Source organism: Phasianus colchicus, chromosome 20 (genome assembly GCF_987193195.1).
Source record: "Phasianus colchicus chromosome 20, bPhaCol1.hap1.1, whole genome shotgun sequence".
Classification (NCBI taxonomy): domain Eukaryota; kingdom Metazoa; phylum Chordata; class Aves; order Galliformes; family Phasianidae; genus Phasianus; species Phasianus colchicus.
This window is the reverse complement of record NC_143455.1, coordinates 3,751,421-3,778,637: the sequence shown is the minus strand read 5'-3', so window position 1 is coordinate 3,778,637 and position 27,217 is coordinate 3,751,421. Positions and strand designations below refer to the sequence as shown.

General features: G+C 42.4%; 1 protein-coding gene across 2 annotated transcripts in view; it reads left to right on the top strand.

Moving 5' to 3' along the window:
• The first annotated feature begins 3,994 nt into the window (after positions 1-3,994).
• The window catches only part of FOXK2 (forkhead box K2), a 39,958-nt gene continuing 16,735 nt past the window's right edge, over positions 3,995-27,217 (top strand). Inside the window, exon 1 of one of the 2 annotated variants that reach the window (XM_031599164.2) lies at positions 3,995-4,654. In XM_031599164.2, coding sequence (XP_031455024.1) covers positions 4,314-4,654 — 341 coding nt within the window. In that variant the 5' untranslated portion in view covers positions 3,995-4,313. Of the gene's footprint in view, positions 4,655-13,822; positions 17,144-27,217 lie in introns of those variants that run through there. The other variant, XM_090121690.1, reaches the window with a different exon arrangement.

Genomic DNA, 27,217 nt, shown 5'->3' with positions numbered 1-27,217 from the left:
CGCTGGACGCAGAGCAGGATGGGTAGGAGGGCGGGAGCGCGGGGCGGCCGGCTGGAGGGGCGGCCGTGCAGGGCGGAGCTGCGGGCGGTGCCTCCACAGGTGGAGCGCGGCGGCGCAGCCAGGGTTTGGCTGTGGCGGAGCGCGCTGCTTTCCAGCCCGAGGTCTGTGGTACGCTGTCGAGTAGGGGTGTGTGATCACTCCGCCGCTCCACCTCCAAAAAAACTGCCCGTGAAAGCAGGAGGGACGATTATCCGGGTGTTAGAATCGCGGCGTCGTTTAGGATGGAAAAGAACCTCAGGATCAGACGCTTCGAAAAGTATTACGCTTTCCAGTCTTTCTGTTATTAAGTTATGAGATCTGAAAGACTCCTGGAGGGGAAAAAAAAAGCCTATAAAAATAACTGTTCTGAAGTCAAATATGTTCTATTAAGTCAAGAATTGACCGTATTTGACCAGGGAGCTTCGCACCGTCCCATCATTCAGTATTTAACGCTTTCCATTGACAGAAAATCGCGTATGTGAGAAAATGACTAAAGCCTGAGTCCCCATATAGCTTTACTGATGGACACAGGAGCAGTTCTGTGTGGCTGTCACTCAGAAACGTGGCTGTGTATGGCAGCAGCACGGAGGTGTTGGAGGGATTTTTTACAGTGGCGTTCTCACCTAGAAAAGGGAAAACACCGTGCTTGGCAGATGTTGAGGAAGGAGGTATCGGTGTTTGAAGTTTTCTTCATTCAGTTGAACAGGTTTTGATAAGTGCTTACCTTGTTAAAAGTGCACGTGAATGCTACCGAAAAGTGGCTTTGCAAATTAACTTTGTAGGGTTGTGTTTAACAGAACTCAGATCTCACTGGAAGCTTGTGACACTCGCTGTAATAAAAAGATTATGAATAGCCTCTAATGGCCTTTAAAAGCTGTTTAATGCTGGTTGTGTCAAAGCAAGCAATTAAGGTCATTTAATCTACTTGATTATTCATCAAGTTCCTCTAGTGGTATTCCGTGTGTTTGGATCAGTGGAAATGTGTGCCTTGAAGGCTGCCTCAGCACTTTGTAGCCCCCAGTGCAGAGCACACGTAATACAAAAGCTGAAGAAGTAAAACCCTTTGGTTATAGGACAGCTTAGTAGCCCCAGGCATAGGCAGACTGTACGTGGACACCTCTGCATTGATACAACATGGGCTTCAAGAAAAAAGAGAGCATGCAAAAAGAAGTCATTTAAAGCAAGTTTGATCATTAAAATTTTATTAATGGGTTCGAGCTTATGTAGTGCTTACATATTTCTATTAAACCTCAGATTGTTGTGAGGCTAGAGGATGAAGTAAGGTTTGCTGATTCTCAGTTTCTGTGGTGCAAACATGCTTCTGTATGATTTGGTGTGAGCTGGGTAATGTGGCCGCTTAGCACAAAGGGCCCAGAGTGGAGAAGTGCAGATAGCTGTGAGACCTTGTTTAGCTCCAGTGGCAGTGTCAGCACCTCAGCAGATTATGTTTTGGTCGGTAAGTTGGAGTCCTAGTTCTGTTCTGAATAGGCAGGGAACCTGTAAGGCAGATCCTCAAAACCAACAGGGGAATAAATGGTGGAACCGTATGTATGTGCTATGCAGCTCCAACATAAGGACCAGGTTAGGTTTGAGCAGTGGGATTCACTGGGACATAAAGACCCCGAACAGCCCAGAACTGTGTATAATATGAATGGTTCTACTGCTCTTCTTCCTGCTTTATATAGCACAAAATAGAACAAGGGGGCAGGTTGGAATGACCTATAAGGGCCATTTTGCATGGTCACAAAGAGAATGACTAAATCTGCACCAATTTAGGAAAACACTGGAAGAAATATCTCAGCAAGATCTTAAAGTGAGTTTTACTTCTGACGATTGAATTTGTTGTTTGCTCTGGTAATACAAAAGTAAACAGACTTTTTGTTGGTGTCATAGAGTGCTGTACTGACCACTGGATACCTGAAAAGCGCTTTCAGAGCGCGTTACAAAACTATTTCTCATTATGTTTCATTGGCTGTGTTCTCAACACTGTTCTGTTACGAAAAGGACTAGTATCAGCTTTATGAATTTAGTATCAGACATTAATAATAAATTAATACAAATTAAAAGTAGCTGCTATTCACGGAGCAGCATTAATGCTTTAGTGAACTGAGTAACTGCAGGGTGGTAGCAAGTGCTGCTGGCCCAATGGGAATGCACCTGGCTGCTATCCCAATTTGCCTGTTATCTCTCTCTGGGGGTGTGCAGTTGGTGATGCTCAGCAGGCATACCCCTTCCTTCCCCCCCCCGGATCCCTAACCAATTGTTAGCAGAGCAGGCACAACATTACACTGGAGCCAATTGATTTAAAAGAAAAAAAAGAAGTTGAGAATCTGGGAGTCATAACTGGCTTTCTGATGCTGCACATTTTCTGTGCCAAACATATGCTGGTATAGAAGAAAGTCTGATTCTAAATAACAAAGTGTGGGCAAGATTTAAATGAAGTTTTCCATAAAAGAAACCAAATCTCTCAATGTTGCTATGTTTTACTGTGACTGATGTCTCAGTGCAGTTCGATAACGGCACTTAAGCAGCGTGTTACTGTATTGTAGTTGCTTGTAATGAGTGCTGATTGAATCCTGGGAGTTTGGCTGGACTTTGCAGGTAGCATGCACTGTGTGCTGTTCCAAAGCATGCATGTAAGATCATTGCACTTAAGAATCTGTTGACTCAAATGTGCAAAAATAGAAGTTTGTGTTTCAAATTTAGTACTGGATGCTTGTTATTGAGTTGATTGGTTTTGAGTATAAAAGTGTTTTCAGTAATTATTTCCAGTGCCCGCAGAGCACATGTGTACCACTGAAAGAAACGTTTGTATGTCCTTTGAGTTAATAAATGATGGTGGATGTCAGTAATGTTTAAAGAAAAAATGAAAAGAGAACAGAGCCAAACACATCTTAAGCAACTGCCTGGAAATACCGTGAGGCTATCTGGGCCGTTACAACAAAGTGTTTGTGTACATTTGTTTATAGGCATGATTTCTAGCACCTTCTTTCACCACGTACAGGCAGAAGTCCAATCATTTACTTCTCAATTCTGACAGTGCCTGGTCTTTGTAAAGAGAAGCGTGCAAACATTTTGAGAGGGTCTTCATCAGGTAAACTGTTCACAACGCAGAGGCTACATTTGAGTATGTTTAATGTCTTCTGTTTGCTAACCTGTAGTATTTTAAACTGAAAGCTGCTCATGTGGATTCTTGATCATTTTTTCCTACTTCCCTCTGTGCCATTTTCCCCGTGCTGTGCTGTGACCCTCAGGGAGGAATCTACAATACTGTTACAGCAAACGGTGTCTAATTCTGTTTTGTCGTGTCAGATCACTTGCTTGCTTTTTTGTGCCCTACTTCTTAGGAGGAACTAGGACTGTGGCAGGTGTACTCACAAATACACCGACATGCCTGAAACTTTTAGAGCACGGTGGCTGCATTGTATTAGGAATTGTTCAAGATGTGGCATTACCTTTCTTTTAAGCTAATGTTTACAACGCTTTCAGATATGTTTGGTTTATCAGACCTTTTCTTTCCCTCCCTTTCGTGATCGAGGCTTTCCAATCACGGCTTTCCAAGCGCTAACCCACCCTGCAGCAATGTTTGGGTACTCGCGTTTATTTATTGTCGTTATTACCCGTGCTCTGCCGTTTCTGGAAGTAACGCTAGCGGACGGCGTGCGCCCCGGCTGCCGCCTGGAAAGCACGTCGGCTCGCTCCCGGAGCTCCGCGGGCGGCGCAGCGGCCGCGCTGCGGGACCCGGCACGGGCACCGCCCCGCGCGGAGCGGCCGAGGGCAGCGGGCGGCGGCATCCGGGCCCAGCGCAGGTGCCGGAGCCGCGGGGGCTCCGCCGGCCGCCCGGGGCGGGCAGGGGCCGCGGGGAGGAGACGGTGGTCGGGCGAGCCCCGCCGCGCTGAGAGCGCGCTCCGCTCCCGGCCCGGGGCTCGGGGCCGCGTTCTCCCGGCGCGGCGGACGAGGGTCGCTCCGCTCCCGGCGCGCGGATCTGCTCCGCGTTTTCCGGGCCTTTCCCGTGCTCTCCGCGCCCGACACTCGAACGTGCTGCGCGGCGCAGGCCGCGGCACCTCTCGCCATTGGCCGCTCCGCCATAGCCCCATGGGCGTGCGGGCCGCGCATTGGCCCGGCGCCGCCGTCCGTCAGCGAGCGGCGGAGTGCGTCAGGTTGGGTTGAGCGGCGGCCCCTTCCCTGCCTGTGTCTGGCGGCGGCTGCGGCTGCGGGGCCGGTGCGGGCGGAGGGGCGCAGCGGAGGGCGGCCCCGCTCCCTCGCTCGCTAAGATGGCGGCGGCGGCGGCGGCCGTGGCGCGGCTGGAGGGCCGGGAGTTCGAGTACCTGATGAAGAAGCGCTCGGTGACCATCGGCCGCAACTCGTCGCAGGGCTCGGTGGACGTAAGCATGGGCCACTCCAGCTTCATCTCCCGGCGCCACCTGGAGATCTTCACCGCCGCGCCCCCGCCGCCGCCACCGGCCGGAGCGGACGGGCCGCCGCCTCCCGCTCAGGGGGACCCCGCGGCCGCCGGCGGGGGTGACTTCTACCTGCGCTGCCTCGGCAAGAACGGCGTCTTCGTGGACGGCGTGTTCCAGAGGCGGGGGGCGCCGCCGCTGCAGCTGCCCCGAGTGTGAGTACGGCGGCGGCCGGGCCCGCCCCGCTCTCCCCCGTCGCCCCGGGGCCCGCCGGGCCCGCCCGCCCGCGCCGCGCCTTCCCGGGCTCCGCGGGGTGGTGCCGCCGCTCGGCCGCGCCGATTGTCCGTGCCGCCGGCCGGCACGCGGTCGCCGTGACAGGCGCGGAGCCGTGCCCGAGGCCTCCTTCCCCGCCGCCCCTTCTCCCCCTCCGCCCGCGCCGCCCGCCCTCGGACGTGCCCTTCCCGCTGGGCCCGCATCCCGCGCACCCACCGCCCGCTCCGTGCCCCCGGCGGTGCGGCGGCGCAGCCCCCCCTCCCGGACCCCGCCGTGCTGTGTCTGGCACGCGGCGGTGTCTGTTGGGAGATGGGAGCGAATCGGGCTGCGGCAGCGCTCGGAGGTATTGTAATTAGCAAACAGAATCGGATACACCCTTGAGTATTGTTTACGTGCTTCAAAGGAAACCGGTCGAGTGGTCGTCCGCATATCTGGGATTTTTGAATGTGAGACCGGTGCTGAGCAGATCTTGTGACGCCCTTCGTGCTTTTACTGAACGTTGAGGGCTTGTTTTGTGTGTGGGATCGCCTTCTGATTTTTGTGGCAGTTTCTCTTTGCCTGATTGTGACATTGATTTTTTTTTGTTTGTTTTAATGACTACACTGAATCTTCCACATGAGATGCTTTCACTGTCCTGGTGCTTTCTGTTCCCTTACGTGTCAATAAATGCATCAGGAGGTTTTAAGTGGTAATACATTCCTATACCATTAGCAAATATTAACTGTCTTGACAAAATATTTTCCTAGAGGACTATGTGAGGCCTACCTACTCTGCTGGAGAGTTTATTGGGCTGTAAATAAGTAATCCTTGTTTTGAGGAGTCTCGCACAGGAAAAGTGAAAGTGTTTTGGTTGGGGGCAGTTTTAGTTAGCTCGACTAAGAGATATCCACAAGGTTACAAGTGTGCTACCTTGACAGAAGGCGTGCTGTCAGTGTCAGCTCTTACCATGCCCTGCAAGTTTTTAAAACTTCTCTTAGCACTTTGATGATGTATATTTTCCACTTTGACATCTTGGTGTTCGTTTCCACAACTGGTTTCTCTGTAAAAAGTCAAATTCTTACCTTTTTGCTTTCTAGGAAATGCTTCTTCTGAAAAGCTTTAACAGTGCCAGTCTGTGTGGAGTTGTATAATCGCGAACACACTTGGATGACTTGTTTGACCTTTAACTGTAACTTCTATTTTTGCTTTCTGCTTTTTAATGTTAATAGTCATTTGCCATGTGGTTAATTGATATTTTGTTCTAAGGCATTTATGAGGTACAATTTAAATACTTCTTTTTATAAAAGGTTTGGTATTTAATACACTCATTGCAGGCGAGTCCTTGTGAGTTATATATGTTCATTGCAAGCAGCCTGGAACTAGCTTGAGAAATGTAGTCAGGAGCACACAGTTAAATGCTTAATTCCTTAAGGAAAAAGTACGGCTGCTTCTTGCTGTCCATGCAATTACTGACTTGTAATTTTATCTTTTTTTCTTCCAGTGTTGTCGCTTTATACAGAGAAAATGAACACGATGAAAACTTTTGTGCAGTTAATTTCTTATTTGTCATGAATATACGTAGGTGGTGCTTAAAGAAACGACATCTGCTTGAAACGTACCGTGTTCAGTGATTACACCATTTCTTAGACTGCATGCTTGCAGCTTTCCGTTTCGAGATCTGTAAGCTGTTTAAAGTAGTTATCTCCTGGTTACAAAATGTAGGTGTGATCTTCCTGTAAATAATAGGTGGCATACCTTCAGTGCTGGCTGGAAACAATGGAGCAGTGTGTGTGCTGAATGAAGTAGGATTTCTTTGGTCAACAGGCTTAGGGATGAATTTTATCTTCAGGGGCTTGAGATCAAATGCTCACTTACTGCTTTTTCAGAAATATAAAATAGTTTATCAAAGTCACAGCAGAGTGGTATAGAGAAATTGTAGTTTCATATTTTCAAAGTTCTTGTTTTTTATTGTTTAGTTTTCCAGCATAGGAGTCTCCAGGCAAATTCAAAGCGGTTATTATCTGCTTATAGCAAATCATTACTGTGAACTACTGATGACTAATATTGTTTGTAGCACTGTTCTTGATTTTCATTGTAGATTTAAGTGTTCAAACTGAAGATGATCTCCTGGATTTTAAGGCTTAAACTTAGTTACAGTGTAATGAAAACGTTAACTAACAACTGAAGGTGGCTGGAAAGAAAGCAGTTTGAGTGCGAGTTGAAGATTGATGATTGCTATCCTCAGCTCAAGTAATCACTGGATCTATTTTTGTTGTTGTTTACTTCTGCTGTGCTGCCAGTAGTATGCTTTGCCTATGACTACACGATCATTTGATTTTTATTTTTTCTAATGGCAAATGAGGTTAAAAAAAAGAAGGCCTGGGTGGCCTCTTCTTTGTATTTGTTTTGAAGTGATCTTGGAGACTAAGAATGAAGAGTCATCTTCTGTCACTAACAAATAGGTGACTCCAAGCAAAATGCTGTTTCAGACTTGAGCTGTCTTATTTATTTAATTGTCCCTAATAATTGCACGTCATTCGTGTTTCCTTGGCCACCTTTGATTTCAGCACAAGGTTTAAACTTGATTTAATCTAATAGTGTTATTGAACTTCCTGATTTTGGAAGGGATAAAACAGGAATACAGCATTGTGGTCTCCTGCAAACCACACATTTTAAAGTTCTGGGGAAATTAAGTTATCAGAGTCTACTTATATATATTATAATAGAGACATTTTTCTTTCTAAAAATATAAATCCCATAAACAGAGAATTGCTGTACATTAAGATAACTATTTTGGTCACTATTTTTAATGCTTCCCTGGAAACATCACTGTCAGTGCAAATGTTTAAGTTTCCACACAGGAGGGTAGCATCAGTGGGAAGCGTGTTTTTGTTTTTCTGATTCTTGACAGTCTGACACACGTCCTTGTCTATGTACAAACCAGCTGTAATCTCATTTGATGAATAAAATGGAGGCTAGGGGAAAAAAAAAAAATTGCAGGTTTTTTTTGTTCATGTCCATTAAGAAGCTCTGTGGTCAAGGTCATAGTGCACCAAGGCATGGGATAGAACAAGTCCTGTAACCTCATCTAAATGCATACAAACCCAAGCAGATCAGTTGGTCTTTTTACAGCTGCCTTCAAGATCCATGGATTATCTCTGCTGCAGTTTATAAAGTCCACATTTTTAATTGATTTCACTCAATTCTTTTCAAGTTTCCCCTGACTTCAGTGGGGGCATTGTTCAGATGTATTGCTAGGTAAATAATAACATCGATACTTGACTTTTGAGGTAATTGGCTTGAAAAATACCTTTTATGCTGGGCACAGCAGCTGCTAGTGACAGCGCTTTTATATACAGCTTTTGGAGAGGCAGGGTTCCAGACAGATGTAACAGCACAGCTGGAGAAAAACAGACTGACTTTTGAGTACAGCTTAGCTAGAAAAAAGGTTGGTTGTCTGTGTGCCGCTCACCCCCTGCCCATTTCTTCCACCCCTTCGTGTTGCAGTCAGTAGTTTGTGTGTATGTTGTACGTTGACATTTGAAATTAAAAAGGTCTGACCTAGTAAGCTCGTGTCTTCCAAGAGACGGTTTGTTCGTTTGGGAAAAAAAGCACATATTTTGTATGTTAATGATTACTTTTGGCTTTGATTTTGTGAAAGGAGAGTTGGGAATCGTAACCAAGGCGCCATTAATGAGAGAACAGCAGACCTAAGTTGGAGCAAAGATGCATCCAGCCTGTTACTGCCCTGAAGAGCAGTCAGGAGACAGTGCTTGGGGAGCAGTGCAGAAAGGGATGGAGGCATGTGGCCGTGCTTCCTCTGCATATTCTTCTGGATCCCAGGCGGTTCAAAACCGTGTGTCACAGAATCACAGAATGGCCTGGGTTGGAAGGGACCTCAAGGATCATGAATCTCCAACTCCCCTGCCACATGCAGGACCACCAACCTCCCCATTTAATACTAGACCAGGCTGCCCAGGGCCCCATCCAGTCTGACCTTGGACACCTCCACAGCCTCTCTGGGCAGCTGTTCCAGCACCTCACCACTCTCTCTGTGAAGAACTTCCCCCTGACATCCAACCTAAATCTTCCCTCCCTCAACTTCAAACCATTTCCCCTTGTCCTCCTGTTATCTACCCTTTCAAAGAGTTGACTCCCCTTCTGTTTGTAGGCTCCCTTTAGGTACTGAAGGCTGCAATGAGCTCACCCCGCAGCCTTCTTTTCTCCAGGCTGAACAAGCCCAGCTCCTTCAGCCTGTCTTTGTAGGGGAGGTGCTCCAGTCCCCTGATCATCTTCGTGCTCTCCTCTGGACCCTCTCCAACAGCTCTCTGTCTTTCTTGTACTGTGGGCTCCAGACCTGGACACAGTACTGCAGATGGGGCCTCAGAAGAGCAGAGTAGAGTAATATAGTCTTTGTGTTGTTTTTTAAATGAATTGGTAATGTTTTTTTGCATCTCTGTACCCACATCATCCTTTTGCAATGAGTTTCTCATCTTGGAGCCAATGATGGGGGGAAAAAATACCTTCTTTTCAGAGCTTTTTGAATTTTACTCCCAGTGATTTCATTTGCTGCAACTTGATTTAGCTCCTTTATAATCAGAGGCAGTAAAAAATTGTCCCATTCTGTCATTCATTTCATAGAGTTCTTTGTATTTGCTAAATATAGGAGCTTTTAGAGTAAACCATGTAGCGTGCATCTCACTTCAGCTTATCATCTGTTGACTAATAAGTAGTAGGTTTCCTACTGGTGGAAGCCAGTAGATTGTGAATAAAGATCAAGTATATTCACTAAGTAAACTCCTTGGGAAAATTTATTGCGTTCAACATTACTCAGGCAGGAAATAATGCAACAGATTGTAGAGAACCTCTAAATAGATGAGTGCACTTCTTTTTTAGTTGCTTAAATTCCATGCAGAGATGTCATTGCTGTATGCATTGTGGTCGCATGCGTGCTCAGTGAACGTTTCACTCTGGAAACAGCTCAGGTTTGGATTAATGGTCGAGGAATGGATTGTAACATCTTAAGCAGTGTTAGCAGCTGATGTGGGAAGAATGTTCTTTGCTTCGCTTGCTGGTTTTTTTTTGCTTTTGAGCCTGACTTTTGTTGTAAAGATTTGCTTTGTGTTTATAGGCATTAGATGCTTAGGGAATCAAACACAACACATATATTTTTTCTTTTCCCAAGGAACAGAGTTCCAACAATAGATTAATTACTTCAGGCTGAATTGGCACCTGCTTTTTCACTTTTTTGATAACACTTCTGATAAATACAGTTGCTTGTAAGGAAGACAGCTGGCCAAATGGAGACATTATGATTGATTTGTGTTTAGAGGAATACGATAGAGTTCCATACTGGTATTAAAACTATGAATTACTTACAAGTTATCTCAAAGCAAAGAATTAAGCAGTATTGAACTTGGCTGCGACTTACAAATCGGACTCCAGAAATGTTGTGTACTTTATGTAGCAGACACTGTGACCCATGGCATAAAGGATAATAATGTTAACTGAACATGTTCCTGGGTATTTTGTGGCTACTTTAAAGCAAGATTCTCACTGTAGCCTTACCTGATTGAAAAGCGATATAGGAGGCAGAAGGTAGAGCGTGTACTGCTTTAAATGAAAAAAGCTGCATGTGAAATTTCTGTAATCTGTAACAGTTGTTTGTCTCTTTTTTTTTTTTTCACATTCCCATCTGAACTGGCCATGACGGATGAGTGAAATGTTTTTTTGCTCCTGAAACAATACTACAAATTGCCAGACACCAATCAGGTAGCTGAGGGAAAGCTCAGTTTTAGGTTTGGATTAACTGGTGATTGCTTTGCTTTCTTTATTGCTCTGACTGATGTGTGGGATCGAGTAAGGAGATCTTCTACAGTGTTACTGATCTTACACGTATTCATATGCTTGGTGTTATCCATAGGAGTACAAGCATGTTCTCTGTGTGGTTATGTGAAATAGTAGAAACCAGGAAATGGTCTTAGAAATTGTTGGCTTCTCTGTTGTTCTGTTCCAGTTCTGTAACAGAAGCGTGATTAGTCAGTGTTGTTTTGGTGTAAAGGTGCAGATGAAGTATTTAAAGTGTTTGTTTTATGAATCTGTTGTTGAAAGTGAGTTTTGATTTCCTTACTTTCAGTTATAGTAGTAAGGCAAGAGATACGAAAATGCAATCATTCTTTCCTCTGTACTAATTAAATCCAAATACATTACTGATCATCAGTTGAGAAATGCTCAAGTTTTGAGGAAGGAGAGACAGCTTTGTATCAGGTGGATATCAGGAAAGCAAGTTAATGTTTCACCCTCGCTTTTCAAAATGAATGTGTATGATTAATTTGCTTATAATGAGGAAATGACATTGTCGTATAAATATTCGTCCTTCATGAACATACATGTGTTTTAGGGAATGATTCTGCTGTGGAGGAATTCTGCTGCTGTTTATTTTTTAAAGCATACGTAATTCTCATGCACAGAGCAAATAGTTTATTTTCATGGTCATTCTTAAACTGTTGAAAATAAGGTGATGGTGCATCTGATCTTCTGTATTTTCAGTAAGTACAGCAGTGCCCTTAAGACCTCAAGCCCCATTACTCTGTGTAAAATTACCTATAACACTGGACAAAAATCAATTGTAGTTTCAAAGGAAGTCGCATGTTTGTCTTGTAGTAGTGTAAGTGTAAGGCCATCCATGGCAGAGTATAATGTATTTTCACAACATACTTGATTGTAGTAATAAACTGTCTTCTGTGGGAGTTCAGACTGAAATATTAGGAAGGTGGTGGTTATATCTTCTGTCTTGCTTATTTTCATGATAAAAAGTTGATGTGTAGTGACATTTGTTTTCTGCGACTTCCTGCCTTTAAGGATTTTTTTGACCTAGATAAAGCAGTTGGAGGGGAGGAACTGTGTTTATCGTACAGCTATTCCACGTTGGGAGGCTTGAAAACAAAAATTACATTCTTCAGCTGAGATGTTATTGATACTGTTGTATCACTAAAGAGTGCTGGAGTTGCATAGAATCATAGAATGGCCTGAGCTGAAAGGGACCACAGTGATCATCCAGTTCCAACCCCCTGCTGTGTGCAGGGTCGCCAACCAGCAGACCAGGCTGCCCAGAGCCACATCCAGCCTGGCCTCGAATGCCTGCAGGGATGGAGTGATACGTAATGTTTTCTAGGAATTAAGAACATCCATGAGCAGTTGCAGTGTGCGTTTCTTTGTGTTTGTTTGTGTGGTTGTGCTGCACATATCGATTGTGCTGCTGTGGTGTTCTCACCAGTACTGCCTGTCATTAACTTGTGCAGACTTCTTTGTTTTCAAACTTCGTCTTCATGTGTGATGTAGATTTGAGTATTTGTGGAAGTAAAATCTTCAACATTTGGAATGTCAGAATGCCTTTATATGTATCCAAGCACATCACCTCCTTGTTTGTCTGTGTGTAGCAAACAAAATGGAAGAGGTGAGCAGATTGGCAAACAGTTGTGTCCAGGCTACACTATAAGAATTCCTGTTGGCTTCAGCACGACAGCTCCAGCTCAGGTGGGTGAGGGTACATGTGCAATGAACCAGAGTTGTAACCTCAGAAAAAGAAAAAAGAGGAAGAGCAAAAAACCAAATAAACAGATGTCGTTGTCAAAGTTTTGTGAAGCATAACAAAATTAGTATAAAGTCAAATGGAATTAATTTTAATTTAGGGGTAAGATTTTACATTAAGGATTATGAAACGGACCTGCAGCAAAACCCCTGCTGGAAACAGAGATGACTTCAGCATCAAATAAGATTGATGAGCACCTTGTCCATTTCAGCTGTGAGTACCTCCAGGGATGAAATGTTTTGTGTAACTGCTGCCTCACTTACTAATGAGTTTCCAGAAGCAGAATTTTGGGAGTACACAGGTTGGTAAGCGTCGTGTACACCTTACCACTAACTTGTGAAGAAACTACTGGATTACTATTTGATGTTTCTACTTCGTACTTTCTTTGGAGATCTGAGGGAAAATCAACAGCAGATAAATATTTACAGATGGTACCACTGTTCGTAAATCACAAATAATGAGGACAAAAAAAAAAAAAGGACTTGGTCAATCCACTCAAAAAAGAAAAAGCAAAGGGTTCAAAGGGTTTGCAGGCCGGATTTCAGGGTGGGAAACTGATCTGAAAAGTGTTGGTAGTCTGCTTTGGAAGTGGTGACTGAAGACAAATTGTTAGATGTGTAACGTGAGATATCATGTGTCAAAGCAGAGTGATGTGATGACTCTGTAGAAATAGAAGAACTCGGTTGTAGAGCACTGATTGATGCCGGAACTTCGTACGGTTCTGGAATCAAAATTTATATTAAAGAATCTTGGGAAATTGCAATGTTTTAGGGAGCTCACTGCAGATAGGAATTGAAGGCTGGAGGAAATACCAAACAGTGAGGATTGTAAGGAGTTCAGTATGTTTGTCTTATCCAAAAGGAGCACAAGATGGTGCAGTACATACACTTTTATGGGGAGGAATTAGACGACTGAAAGGTTTGCTAATGGATGAAGCACAGGATGAAACCCCAGAGGCCATAAACTGAAGTGTCAAGGTTTGAACTCAGCACATATTTTTAGAAGTGTTGGAAGGCAGCTTAGAGGAATGGTTGCATCTCCATTTCACCCTCTTCCTCTGATGAGAACCTTTTTGGAAAAGCTGCTTTAGACAAAATAAACAAGAAAACAAAAAGACCCAGAACCAAAAATGACCTTGCTGTAGTCAGACCTGGTTATCAGGTGCACTGTAGGTATGGCTGAATGCAATTTGATGGCATGGGGCTATAGGAGCTACAGGTGAATCTTCATAGCTATTCAGTCACTACTTCTGCAGATCCTATTCTAACAGTCTTCCATACTTTTAAAAATTGTTTTAACGCGAAGTCCATGCTTGATTTATTTATTTAAATTAAACTTCCTTCTAAAGCATCTGATATCTGGCTGGGCATTTGTTTACACTTGCTAGCAGAATTCTTGCATGCAAATGATTTTTATGCTTTTGTTTATTATCATCTGAGTCTTCATGTTGGATTATAACTGAGGTAGTTTGAAAGGTAGTTTAATGCCCAGTGATTCTCTGAAGAGTTTTCTCCCTAAAGCTTTGGAGCTGATGGGGTGTAAGGCTCATGTTGGTGAGTCAGGTTAGTGAGTACTAGACAAAGTGTTTATACCTCCTGTTGACATTAAATTCAGTATTTCAGATCACTTAAAGCTCCCAAGGTGAATGTGTCGTTTTGGTGCAGAGCTGATACGAATGAACTAACATGTTGATAGAAGTTACTTTTCAATTCTGATTTTTACCGATGTTGCAATAAGGCAGCAGGTAAGTTGTTCAACCATTTCCTTCTTTTTGGAACCTCTGAAATGGGGATGGCATGGCACATATCCCCATCTGCAGCATGAGAGTCTTTGTGCTGCTTTGAACTTCAACTCACCATTAGGCACAGAGGTTTGTTGGATGTTGTCATTTCTAAAATTGCATTTTCAAAATTACTTGTGTTTGTGTGTTTGTTTAAAAAGCAAAACAAACCAAAAAAAGCACCCCAACCCAGATCATTTGATAAAAAAAATGCTGGAGTTTTAGAAGAGGAATGACACATTCAGACCACCACTGGTCTGGGAAAAAAAAGTAATTTAGCTTTCATTGAAACATACAGTGCCTCAAAAAAGAATGCACCTGAAATATTAGTGTCCACTGTGGGCCTTGGTGCACAGGATGTTGCTGTACCATGCCTATGGTAGAAGTTTGATTTATGAAGGTACAAACACATAATTACCTGTTTTGTTTAAGACTGATAATTAATTTAAGGACTTCAAAGACTTGCACCTGACTTGTGACTTAAATGAATACAACATAAACCTCCACACGTGGAAAAACGTGACAATTTATGTTGTGCTGTGAGGATATTTTGATATTCTAGTCAGAATATAATTTGGGTAGACAAAACATAGATGTGTAAGTTTTACTCCTTAACTTAGATGGCACATTGATTACAATGTAAGGGTGGTAAGCACACATGGAAAGTAGTTGGAAAGTAAGAATGATGGAGGCTGTCTCTTAAAGAAAAGAATTTCCCTCTTTGGGACGTTTTACCAGTGTTTCTAGGCAGATGAGGAAGGGTAGTGTAGCACTGGGGGAGACAGGAATGAAAAAGTGTAAACCTTTGCCAAGGGAAGGGTGAATGTACTCATGCAGAGCTCTGTGTGAGGGTGATTTCAAATTTGAACCATAACAAATATTGTTTAGGCAAAAAATTATGTACAAGTGGTAGAGAGGGTGATTGTAGCATCGTGCAATGTATGGTTTATAAAAATGAAAGAGAAGTCAAATACTGCAGGGGAAAGATGAGGTTATTAGACCAATGTGATCTGCTTTAAGGCATGGACAGGATCTTCATGGGGTTTGGAGTTGTTACGTGGAAAGAACTGGAAGAGTTTGCAGGGAGGCCTGAAAAAAGATTGGACAGAGTTGAAGATCATCTGAGGTTTGAGCTCTGAGAGGTAGTATTGTTTTTATCATTATAGATATGGGGCTCTGGCATTGATATTTGGTTTGGCTGATGTGATTCAGAAGAATCTAGGGTGTCACTTTTTAGAAAGACAGGCTGTGCTTTCATGAGCATCTGAGCTAATCCATGTCACTTGCTGAAAGCGTGGAAATGGAAGGTCTCGCTTACTGCAGTGCTCCCAACGGCAGGATGTGCTAGCTTTGGAAGCCATCAGATATTCCATGAGCTACTGATGTCTGCTTTTTTGGTGGTTTTGTCTTGCATTGAAGTGGCTGATGGAAAGGTCAAGCAGTGGAGCTGGCATGGAGTATGTGGTCAGCTTGCACAGACTTCTGGCAGAGGTCAGCTGCTGTGCCTTGTGGAATCATCCATTAAGGAATTGCAGTCTTAAGGGCCATTATGCTTTTGAAATAAAAATGGAAAGGAAAAGCCAAAGCAGTGTAAGAGAAGATGAAGGAATCTCTTGTGAGAAACTGTTTTAAGTCAAAAATGAAGAAGTGAATCTTAAGTTGACTGGATGCTGAACTGACTCGGTTGTTAGTGCTTTGGCTAATACATGCTTTCCTGCCCTTTTTCACTCTCTGCATAAATGTGCATACATGGAGAAAAGCACTAGAGAAAAAAGGGCATGAGCTCCTTGGCTGTGGATCATTTCACATCAGAGGCCAGCATCCTCATTCCATGCATTTAAAATCATCATCTCTGCAGTATTCCTTGGGCTTGGGTGCTGACAAAAATTAGGAGTGAATTACATAAATTATCATCAATCAGAATTCTGTTTATAGCTTGCACAGATCTAAGCATTGAATAACATTGAGCAAAGTCACGTTAAAGGAAGCAAGTTATTTCCTTAGATGGTGTGAATGTTGTGGGTGTGGCAGTTGGGCTCTGCTAGTAGGTATTCTGTCTGAGCTGCTTTACATGGTCCTTGGTTGACTCCCTTATTTTGGGGTGGTCACCAGCTGAGGTCCTTTCTAGTGCATGTGGTGAGAGGATGCTCTGTTATAGGCTATTAGGAGGTTAATAGCTTAGGTCTCATCTGCCCTTCCATTTTACTAAACGTATTTACTTTCTTAGTGATGTTTGGGGCCTGCAAGCCAGGCAGTGAACTGTTCTGCTGCTCAAGTGATAGGAAAACATTGCTTTGAAGAGTTTGCTATCTATTCTTAAGTAACTATTAAAATGACTAGATTGGGTAATAGAATTCTCCCAGAATGATGAAATTCGTCCTGGTAGAGTCCAACTTCCAGCAATACTATCAGGAGTAGGAGCACAGCCTTTTTCCTGGCAGCATGTTTGTAGCTGCATCACCGAGCTGAAGGTACATCCTTAGGTTAAGGTGGTTCCCCTTTGCTATGAATATGAGTGCCAAAATGAATGCAGTAATGAATTCCAAGTTCAGGGTGGGCTCCACAGTTTGTGGTTGATGATCATATTATTCATGTAGCTTTCTAGATATTGCTAATTGCTGCAAATGTTTTTGGAGCTGGGAACCACAGTGAGTATGTCAGTTGAAATGTTCAGATGGCTGGCACATTTAGCAACACAGGAAAGAGATGCAATAGGTAAAAACCACAGTAGAATTTTCAGTTGTTTATTCCTTTGAATTGAAACTCAAGCCTTTGTTTTTAAAATGTTTTTCTTGTATTGGTCTGCCCATAAAGCTGAGAAATGCAACTAGTCTGTTTTATCAGCACATTCCAGAGCTGTCTAACAGTGCTCAAATGCCTTGTGAGCTCTAGCAAGACAAAATAACCTACAGTAAGCACTACAAAGATGTGTAATAATTTCTTGCTTGTTTCATCACTTCGTTCTTGACTAGCTGCATCCCTCATCTTTTTTTTCCTCTCTCCTGAAGGACTGCTGGCCTCTGAGGAGTGCTGTTGCATGAGCAGAATATGCACAGTGACTGTGGAAATTCTAGTGAGTGGGTAAGCAGAGGAGTGGGGTGAGATGAAACAGTGGGCAGCAAGCTGACAACAGAACAGGCTTTTCTGGAAGTATTTCATTTCTAACATGTCTTATTTGGGAGGACAGTTGGACTAGATGATCTTGCAGATCGTTTCTAACCTTGTAATTCTGTGATTCTATGATGTGTTTGAAAATCCAATTCAGTTTACATCTGAGATTTTTGTGAGTAAACTTTCTTCATTATAAGGCAGATTTTACCATAATTCTGTTAGATATTTTTTCTCAACTGATTTTAGTAGCTCTTCTGATTGCTGTCTCCTTCTCTGGGTTTAAGTATTGTTTTTTCCTGGTCTGTTATCCTTCACTGTACATTAGGATGTAGGTAATTGTACCTGTTTCAGAGAGAAAAATTTGGCAGTTATTAAACGTTCAGGGAACTTGTCTGAAGATGAAATGGGAAGAGTCATTCACAGTAGGGAGATTTCAGATCCTCCCACCTGTCTCAGTGTTTAAAGGTGTGAGTTAAATCTTGATTATAAATTCTTTTCAGAATTTTAAATTTCCTCCGTGAGTTTTGGCCTGTTATGAATAGCTTTTACTGTCTGCTGCAGTGCAGGCAGCCAGAGCAATCATCTGCAAGCACACCCTAGTACACAAATGTTTACTTTTCTGTCAGTAGTGAAATAACCCTGCTTGTTTTATGGCGTGGTTATTCTGAGGTTGGAAATCTGTCAAGCTTGGAAGAGATCACTAACCCCAGCCTGCTACTTAGCTATAAATAAGTTTGTTCTGCTGTGGGCTAGTAAGTACCCAAGATTCTTATGGGAGATTATTAGCTATTATCTAAGGTTATAACCAACATTGGTGTTTATAAGTCTTTAAAAAAAAAAAAAAAAAGAAGAACAAAACAGTGTGCAGACCATGTTGAATAACAGAAATATGACTGTAATTCAGCCATCGGTTGGAAAGATTAAATAAATGTATTTTTTGTAATTTGAGTTTAGTGGTCTGAAGTTCTCTTAGTCATTTGTGTGTGCATGTTTGTATTAGCTGTGATGTAGCTGAGAGGTGGGCCATAAAAAGTACTTCAAGTTCATCTGAAAAAGTTAAAAACATGGTTATGTGGAGTACAAAACAACCATAGCTATAGGGCAGTGTGAGTTTGACTGCTTGGAGAAACAGCAGCAGAGGGGAAAGGGAGAAGAGACTGAGTTTCTGAGGAATCACATTTGGTGCTTTGATCAGAAATGTTTATTTTAAGAATTAGGCTTTTCTAGTTTCTGAAACTAAGAAGAAGACTCCAGTTAGAGAAATTAATGGGAGATGGCAATGTAGCAGTGTGTTGCCAGAGGATCTTTGGGGGAAGATGACAACTTGATAAGGCAAGGGATGTGCGTTTGGTGATTGTCAGTGCAGCTGCTCCAATTCCAGGTCCCTTGCATTGACATGGCTCTGATAGTTTGTCTGCCTTATCTCCAAGGTAAACTGTTCTCAGCGTGTTTTTTGTTTCCTTTTTGAAAGAACACTTGATATTAATGGAGGAAGATGATTTTCTTGCTCTCAAATTTGTTATCATGAAGATCTGAGTGGTTTAGGGTTAATTACTTTCAGATAGATCTAGAGAAGCTGCAGGGGCTGGGTGTTGCAGTGATGTTGCAGTGATGTTGCATTTCAGCTTGGAGATCCCTGGACTCTGATGAAGGAAATGCTGGTTGCTGTGGATGTGTTACACTAATTCAATTTTGCCCTGCTTACGACTGTTTTATCTTTGCGGTACCTGCTTGTTCAAGCTTTTCCCAAGGGTTTTAGAGAAGAGAATATATTTGACTGCCTTATGCATTTGGTAAATAAATTGTTGACTGGGATCATTCTGTCCATGTCTGATACAGAGTGAGCAAGAGGTTGGGCTGCTGACTTTCTTCACTGAGTGAAGGAGACTTTAAGTAGGAGAGGTCTGTAGGTAGTAGTTGTGGTGGTTCACACCATCTCTAAGTCATTAGAATAACCCTCTTAAAGGTGTTCTAAATGGAGACAGGATTTGACTTGTGCAGGTAATGATTTAATACAAAAATACAAAGGAAAGAGAAATAGCTCTAGGGGACTTAAAGTTCAAGTACTGTAGGATGGATATGTAAAAGGAAGTAAATAGATCTAATCATAGCCACTGGTTTGAATGCAGAAAGGGTTGATGCAGTCAGGAATTAGCATACAGTAGTGAGGTGGTGATCCCTTCTTAAAATAGCTCTGTGTCAGCACCAGGAACACCTTTATTGTTACAACTTTCACAGAGATGGAAATGATTGCAGAGCAGGGAGCCAAGGCTGACTGTTGCAGAAAGCAGTTATTTGAAGTTGTGTGTTTGAACTCTGACAGAATTCTTTTTATTCTTGGTTTTTGCGTTCTGTTTTGATTTTTTTCCCACTCACTCTGTTACAGGGTCTTGAATCTACAGCGTTGCATATAGTTGTCATCTGGGCAATGGACTGCATCGTGTTATGAACTGCTGTGTTTGAGGCAGTGAATGCATAGAGAAATCACACACAACATCAAAGGATGGTGCTGTTCTGAAGTTCGAGTGCAGGCGCATGCAATCTGTACATGGATCTGAGCAGGAAGTTGTATCTAAAAATCACAGATACTACAATAAGTGTTTTATATAATGTTACATAAACCCAGCCTGCTGGTTTTAAAGTTGCTTCGCCGCTGCCACTAGTTGTATTCAGTATAAGCTCTTCAAACAAGTTAGTGCCAAGCAAAGCATTGTTTGAAGTATGGAGAGGTAACTTGCAAGCCAAAATTAGCTTGTATTCATTTTAGGTGGTGTGTGTTTCATCAGGGCTGCCCAGATCATGTCATCCCTGAAGGCAGCACAGTTCAAATGTAAATATTTAAGCTATTACCGCATGGAACATGCCGATGAATGGTGCCAATAACATACGCTGAACATATGACCAGCACATGCCCCCTCTTCAGTGTGTTCCATGAATTGTTTTGGTTGTTATAAGCTGTTTATTCTTGAGAGCTTTTTTTTTTCTTAACCCAGTCAGCATTAAGCATTTGTTTCTTTTTTCTTTCCTGCAGTTGCTATTGGTTCTTTATTTCTAAAACTTGCTGCTATGGACATTCTGGCCATCACCACTGTTTTGTGTCAGTTCTTTCAGGACACAATCTTTGGTGTCTTCTATGCTAGTGCTATCAAAACCACAGACATCAGTCTGATTATTTTCATCTTAAAGTTGAGAGATAAAATGTCCTTAAGCTATTGGGACTTGGCCTGTAATAATTATTTAGCTTCAACACCTGTTCTTTGTGTAAATTATTTACCATAAAATTTAATATTTGTTAAATGGAAATCTTTTCCCCCTCATCACTTGTCATTGTTCTTTAGGTAAACAGTGCTAAGGCCTGATCTGATATTTAAAGCCATTTTTGATGAGAGCTCAGATACACAGACTACTTTAGTTGCATCAGCTTTGTGCTGCAGGGTCTGGTCCAAACCATGTGAGTGAGTGCTGACCCAAGCTGCAGTCTGGAGAGTATTGGTGAGAAACAGTAAACAAAACTTAAATGTACATGTAAAAGCATTGCATCCGTGCAGGCATTTTGTGAGATTTTGGGGAATGCAACCTCCCCGATTAGTAGTAAAAGTTTGTGGTAAAAGATCTGCTCACAGGTGGCATCGGTCACTTGAGAAGAAGAAAAAAGAAAGCAAATGATGTTCACTGTGGACACTGCAGATGGACAGGAAAAGCAATGGAGTTGTGCTTGTACTATTGTTGGTAGTTTCCAAAGTGTTGGTATGACTGACGATCCTCATTTTGCACTTCAGTGCAGAAATAACTTCAGACAGGTATTTGATTACTGGCTTCTGCTGGTCTCTTTTTAAGCTTTGTGTTCTGTTTTTTCTCAGCATCTCCAGCTGTGCATTGCTGGGACTGCTGCAGGATCTTCTGCACTGGTTCAAGTGCAAACACAAATCAGTCACAATTTTAATAGCATGAAAGCTATTCATGATCAAGAGTGGGGAAATCTTGATTACTACTAAACCTTATGGAAAGGACAGCAGAAACGAAGAGTCCTTTTTCCCCCAATATTTTTCAGTATTCAAGGTTTCTTTATTTGATTTGATTTTAAGTGACTACAGATACTGCGTTTTTTCCTATTTGATAATGGGGAAAAAAAAGTTTTCTAATAAATACAGAAGAAATGAAATCTTGTATAACTTATGTACTGAAGAAACTGAAGATTTTAACTACAAATTTTAATTACAGTGTGTAGCTTTATTGTCAGACCCTTGTGGCGTAATCCTAAAGGGCTTGTGAAAATAAACCCCCTTAGCTGTGTTTCAGAGGTCATGGTATGTATGCATAACTTGCTGTGTGCATGTGTTGGTGTTTGCCATGTAGACCTCACAGCTACTTCCTTTTTTGTTTCTTAATCAGATATTTGTGTGCAACAACCTCCAACTGCAGTAGCTCAGACTTATTTAGGTAAATAATCCCTGTTTTAAAGTTGTGAGCTTGTCACCTGATTCTTCCTCTTCAAGTAGTTGTAGGAGAAGGAAGAATTAAAATGAAGGGATGATCCAGTGGTTTCAACAAGGATAGGGTCTGGGGAAAAACACGTTCTGTTCCCAGCTCTGCTGCACGCTTGCCAAAATGACTTGGCCAAGTCACAAATCTGTTTAATCTGTTTTTGAAGAATGATACAATGCTTCGTGGGCGGAGACAGAGGGGATGATGAAATTTCAGGGCTCTTTTTCTAGCACTTATTATCAGGAGCTGTGCCTCTCCTTTTCAAATTGACTCCATGCATTTTGAAATGGCTTGCTTCGTTTCTGCAGTGCAAACACCACAGTTCCCTCCCTCCCCTGGTTCCCTGCCTTCCCTGGCTGTTCTGTAGTGTTTCCTTGCATAGGCAATTCTGGTGGGAATGGTACCATCCCTAAACTTTGGTGTGCCATAGGACTGCAGAGAACACTGAGTCCAATGTGATAATGTTAATTTCTGTTTAGTGCTCCATGGTTTTGTAATGAAAAGTATTACAGAAATGAAGAGCAATGTGTTTATACAGTTGTGATTGAAACTTTGAAAGTAGTATATATGGGAACATAAAAATAATTATTTTTTTTACTAAAAGATTGTATGCAACTATTATCACTCCAGCAACTTGTATTCCTGCTGTAGTTTCTAGGTCACGTATGTTTTTGTAGCAGTATAAATACTCCTATGAGAAATGCTTAAGTGAAGTAGTCCACACTGTTAACAGTGTCTACAGTCCAAATACTGACAGTGCTGATGAAGCTAAAAGGTCCCAAGCAAATATATCTTCAGTTCTGTTGAAAATCATGGAGCATGCACTCTTGCTTGCTAACCTTTACTTCCCTTTATGACTAGTGGCTGCTGGAGGTTTATTTTTTGGCATTAGATAGTTGAAGTTTGAACTTCTCAAAGAGTGTGGTTGAAACAATTTCAGAATGTTGTTTCATGTAGTAAGTACAGTACAGCTTTTAAATGAAGCTGTTGTGACAGATTTCTTTACCTTTGAAGAAAAATTAGACTGTGAGCTGAGTTGGATTTACTAAAACATCAGAAAGCGTGCAGATTTTGGCTAGGGTCATTTTCCACTGGATTAATAGCTGAACTGCAGATAGCAGCAGCTCCTAGCAGCGAGCACCCTGTACAAGGAGGAATTGTGCCTGGGAGAAAAACTGGTGCAAGGCAGGCAAGAGCTTTCCTGTGTGACAGTGCTGAGCTGCTGCATTGCTGAATGCCACGAATCCATCTCCTGAGATAAGTGCTTATTCATGAGAGCCTGGTTTGTGCTTCTGCTCTGCCAGTCTTGGCCTGTGTTTTTCATTACTTTACTGGATGTTGTTGGGAGGTGGTTTATTTTTGCTTAACTGCATGTGTGTGTGTGTGTGTGTCTGTCTACACTTCAGCTCCCTTTATGTTCAGTGAATAATAGACATCCCTGAGCCTGATTTCTCCAAACAATTTCAGACTTCTCCCTTCTGTGGGATGTGCACCATTAAGTGTTGGTTCCTTTTCATTTGCTGTAAGTCACTAGCACAGCTCCAGGTTTTCATTTGGAGAAAATAATCCCGTGCTTCACGTTTGGGTGTTTCAGACTTTCGTTCTCTGTACTGTATGTTGTTTATCAGAACAGTGGCAGTAGTTAACATATGTTCTGACACAGATTTTTGCTTAGCGTGTTCTTTTTATTCCTGGACAGATTTCCACTTGTGTGACTGTCTGACTCCTTAAATCACGACTGTTATTCTTACTGGATGTTATCCTTCTGCACTTTCTTGCTGCCCCTTAAAGCATCCCACCATTTGAAAACTTGGCATGATCTGAAAGGAATAGCTGAGGAGAAATGCTTCTTGAGGAATATTTTCCAAAACAATCTGTTGTAGATCAAATAGTTTCATTGCTTTGTGATCTTCAGGCTCTTTTGGAGTCTTGATTTGTTCTGGAGTGCCTACAGAAGTGATTAGGGAAAGTGTGTGTATGCAGTTCATGCAAACAACTTTTCTAAAAGGTCTGTGCCTTCACAGACAAAGTTTTAGGAATTGCAGATAAAAATACAATCGAAAACTGGTTTGAGCAAACACTGTGCAAGGTGCAGGTGGTTAAAAAACTGATCTCAGAATGCAATATAAAATATTGATTTCCAATGAGATAACCAGCCTGCCAGCATCACCGAAGGGAACGGAGTATGGGTGGCTCTCAGACATCTTCGCATGGCTGTGAGGTGTAATTAATGCCTGCAGTTTTTGAGAGGAGCCTAAAAAAATTCTGTTCTTTGACCAAGCTGGCAGATTTAAGGAGGAGATTAAGCAGCACTGTGTACTCAAAACTGCAGTTGGTAGGAAGCAGTTTTTGTCACTTTTTCAATGGCTTGAGTTAGTCATGGATTTCTAGGTGAAATAAAAGACTGTTCTGCTCTTGGATGCAGAGCTCTATCTTGAAAAGCCCATCTAAAACAAACTTTGCTTACTTGATTCAGGAAGTCCTTTCTGTGCAGCCTTGCCTCTTGAGTAGCTTTTCTTTTGGTAAGAGTTCTGGCATCATTCTGCAGCATGCAGTGCAGGTCTGTGATGAGGTAACGAATGAAGTCTTTTGTTGCTACAGTAACAAATGTCTGAGTCATGAGTGCTTTATTTATGATTATGCTTACGTCAAAACACATCAGGACAGCACTTGCTCACTGTACTTTCCCTTAATTTTTTAATTGTAAAGAATGGTAAAATGCCCACTGCTCGATGTGGAGCTTTCAGCAGCTTTGTCTGGTTTGCTGATAGTTTGTATTTAGCAACAAACAACATTATTATAACTTCAGTGTTTCCCTGTGAACTTTAGCATGCCCAGAAGTACCCAGAGCTGAGGTGAGATGGCAGGCAGTGCTGCAGCTGTCTGAGCTGCCTGCAGATCATGGGTTGACTTTGGTTTGTCTGCCTCAGCTCAGCTCTGATGGTGAATCTTGTGAAAAATTCCGGAGTGGTATTTACTGCTGTGGTGAAAGTTTGAACTTGCAGATTTGGTAATAGGAAACCATTATTAAATGCAGCTATCTGGAAGGAAGAAGGAATGAGGATTGATTTTTACTTTCCTGTGTTGCCAGTGTTTTGTTTCTGGTTTTTTTTTTTTTTTTTTAAACAGGAAGCTATTGTATTATAGAGTTATGTATGCTCTACTGGGACTCAAAATAGCCATTAGAAATTTGGCAGAGATAGAGGCACGCAGTCTTTTGGACAGATCTATTTTGTTTTTACAGTTTAAAATGAAATTTAGGGATAGAGACCACACAACCTGACTGTGCACAGGGCTTTTGTGTGCAGAAATGCTAAATAACCCGAAAATGCAGTGTTTCCATAGGCGGAGTTTCTTTTGTTTTCACGGGCTGGGGAGCCTCAAATTCCAGAGGCATTACATGAGCAGTTTTAATGAATTAGTGTCTGGTTTTCCTGCAGCAGATGTGACAAGCAGCTTTATAAGCTGTTTCCCATCGATCGCTGTTTTCCAGCTCTTTTGTGTCTTTCTTTTGCTCAGAGAAAAGCAGTGAAGAGCTTGGTTTCTACAGTAACTGCTGCCTACATTCTTGCCTGCAGGCCAATTTCTTTCTCAGTTCCTGCAGCCTGTGCAGGGCTACTGTATTGAATTTCTGGAGGGTTTGGGTTGTTGGCTTTCTTTTTTTTCCCTCTCTCTGGTTGAAGTGTTTTATGGTGTAAGAAGAAAGCAGAACACGGTGGAGTTTTGTGATTTTGAGATATGTATTTATTAACCATAGCATATTTCCATAGCTGTAGGATAACCTAAGTGCTTTTGCTACTGATCAGTTCCATTATTTGTGTGTTTAGTGTGGAAAGGAAGTGGAATGTGTGACTGCTGAAGCAGGAACATTTGCAATTTATAATAACAGCTGTATTAAGTCTGGTTTTACAGCACAGGAGGGGAGTGGAGGACCAGCCTTAAGTAGCAGCATTTGTTCAGTCTTGACTCTTAAATCGCTGTGAACATAGCATTAAAATTGTATCATTTGTCACAAAGTTAACTTCCTAAGCAAGAGAGAAGTATTAAGCCATTTCCAGGAAGTGTTTACTCATTACTCTGTTCACTGCCAGTGGCTCAGGAATGCTCTCCTGTCACTGCGGATACTGTCTTGCTGTAGGATGATGCTTTGTTGCAGCCAGACTTGTTCCAGACCCTTCTGAAAGTAGGCTAACACCATTCCTGGAATTACTTCCCAGAAAAATATTCAAACTTCTTATGCAGTTGTTGGAGCATGAGTGGGGAGGTATGTGAGTTGGGTCTCCTATTGGAGAGTCAGCAATTTAATCATGTTTCCTGTTTTCACTCAGAGTTTGATAACACTATAATGTTGGTGGGCTTGAGTTAGCATGAGTCTGCAGCAATATTTTATCACTTCTGATGAGGCATGGGTTTTTGCTTGTGAATGTTCAGCCATCTGAGTGGATGGAAGGATCAGTGACATTTTCCTCAGCGTGGTTTTTCATGCAGGTTTGTGGCATCGTGTGGGCAATGATGGCGTGCCTGAAAGAAGTGCTTGAATGCTTGTGGAAATCAGTGCTCAAAATAAAACGTCTCATTGCTGGTTGAGATTGCTTCAGAGCCCTCACGTTTTCTGTTTGTAGAGGACATGCTTTTCAGCTATTGATCTTTAGTCAGCAGAAATCAATGGCAGAGGACACAGAGAATGAAAGGAAGCACACGTGAGGCTGTGATTCATTCTCCAGAGGAGAGAGTTGCCACTTTTTAAACAACAGTTGCTTTTTTGAGTAACCTCTAGAAGTGTCCTGTCTAGTAATGACCATACATAATTGCAAGTACATTTATGGTAAATGAACCCAGTCAGGGCTTAGTTTAAATCATGGAGTATGGAGGAGAAGGCAGCTCTGCTGAGACAAAGTGCACATGTGCTTGTAGGAAGTGATGCTGGGTTCTTGCTGCAGTAGTTTTTCTCATTGTTGTGCAGGGTGTGGTCAGCTGCACACAGAAACACCTTAAAAATTTCCCTTTTAAAAAGCCAGTGGAGGACTTGTGCTTTACGTTCCTCTGCTTCACGTTTGAGAACTGATCATTTCCCCTGAAAGTCAGTGGGGAAAATAGGATGCTGCTGTTTTCTATTATGACCGGTTAGAAGAGTGTTACAAAGGTGACATTTGTGATGGGAGCACACAGGCACACCTCACGTGGATGGACAAGCAGCTGGAGTGGTCCCAGGCGTGGGGTGCTGGGTGGATGTGGCCTTCAGGTTGGTCTTTCCAACCTCAGTGATTCTGTGTATAAAAAATGAGCCAGTGAAAAAGCTTCCTCTGTTCAGGACAATAGGAAAATAATTACAATCTGATGAGCATTACAGTGGATCACCCCTTTTCAGTGTACCTGTTACAACATTAACTGCACTCTGAGCATTTTTCTTATTTTGGAAGAAAAATGACAGGAATCTCTTTTTGAGGAACTCGAGGAAATCCTTTGTGAAACAAACCTCGAACACATTGTTTGTGTTTCAGTACTCAAGGAAATCCTTACTACAAGAAGTTGTGCAGCGCTGTTTCTGATAGCACACAT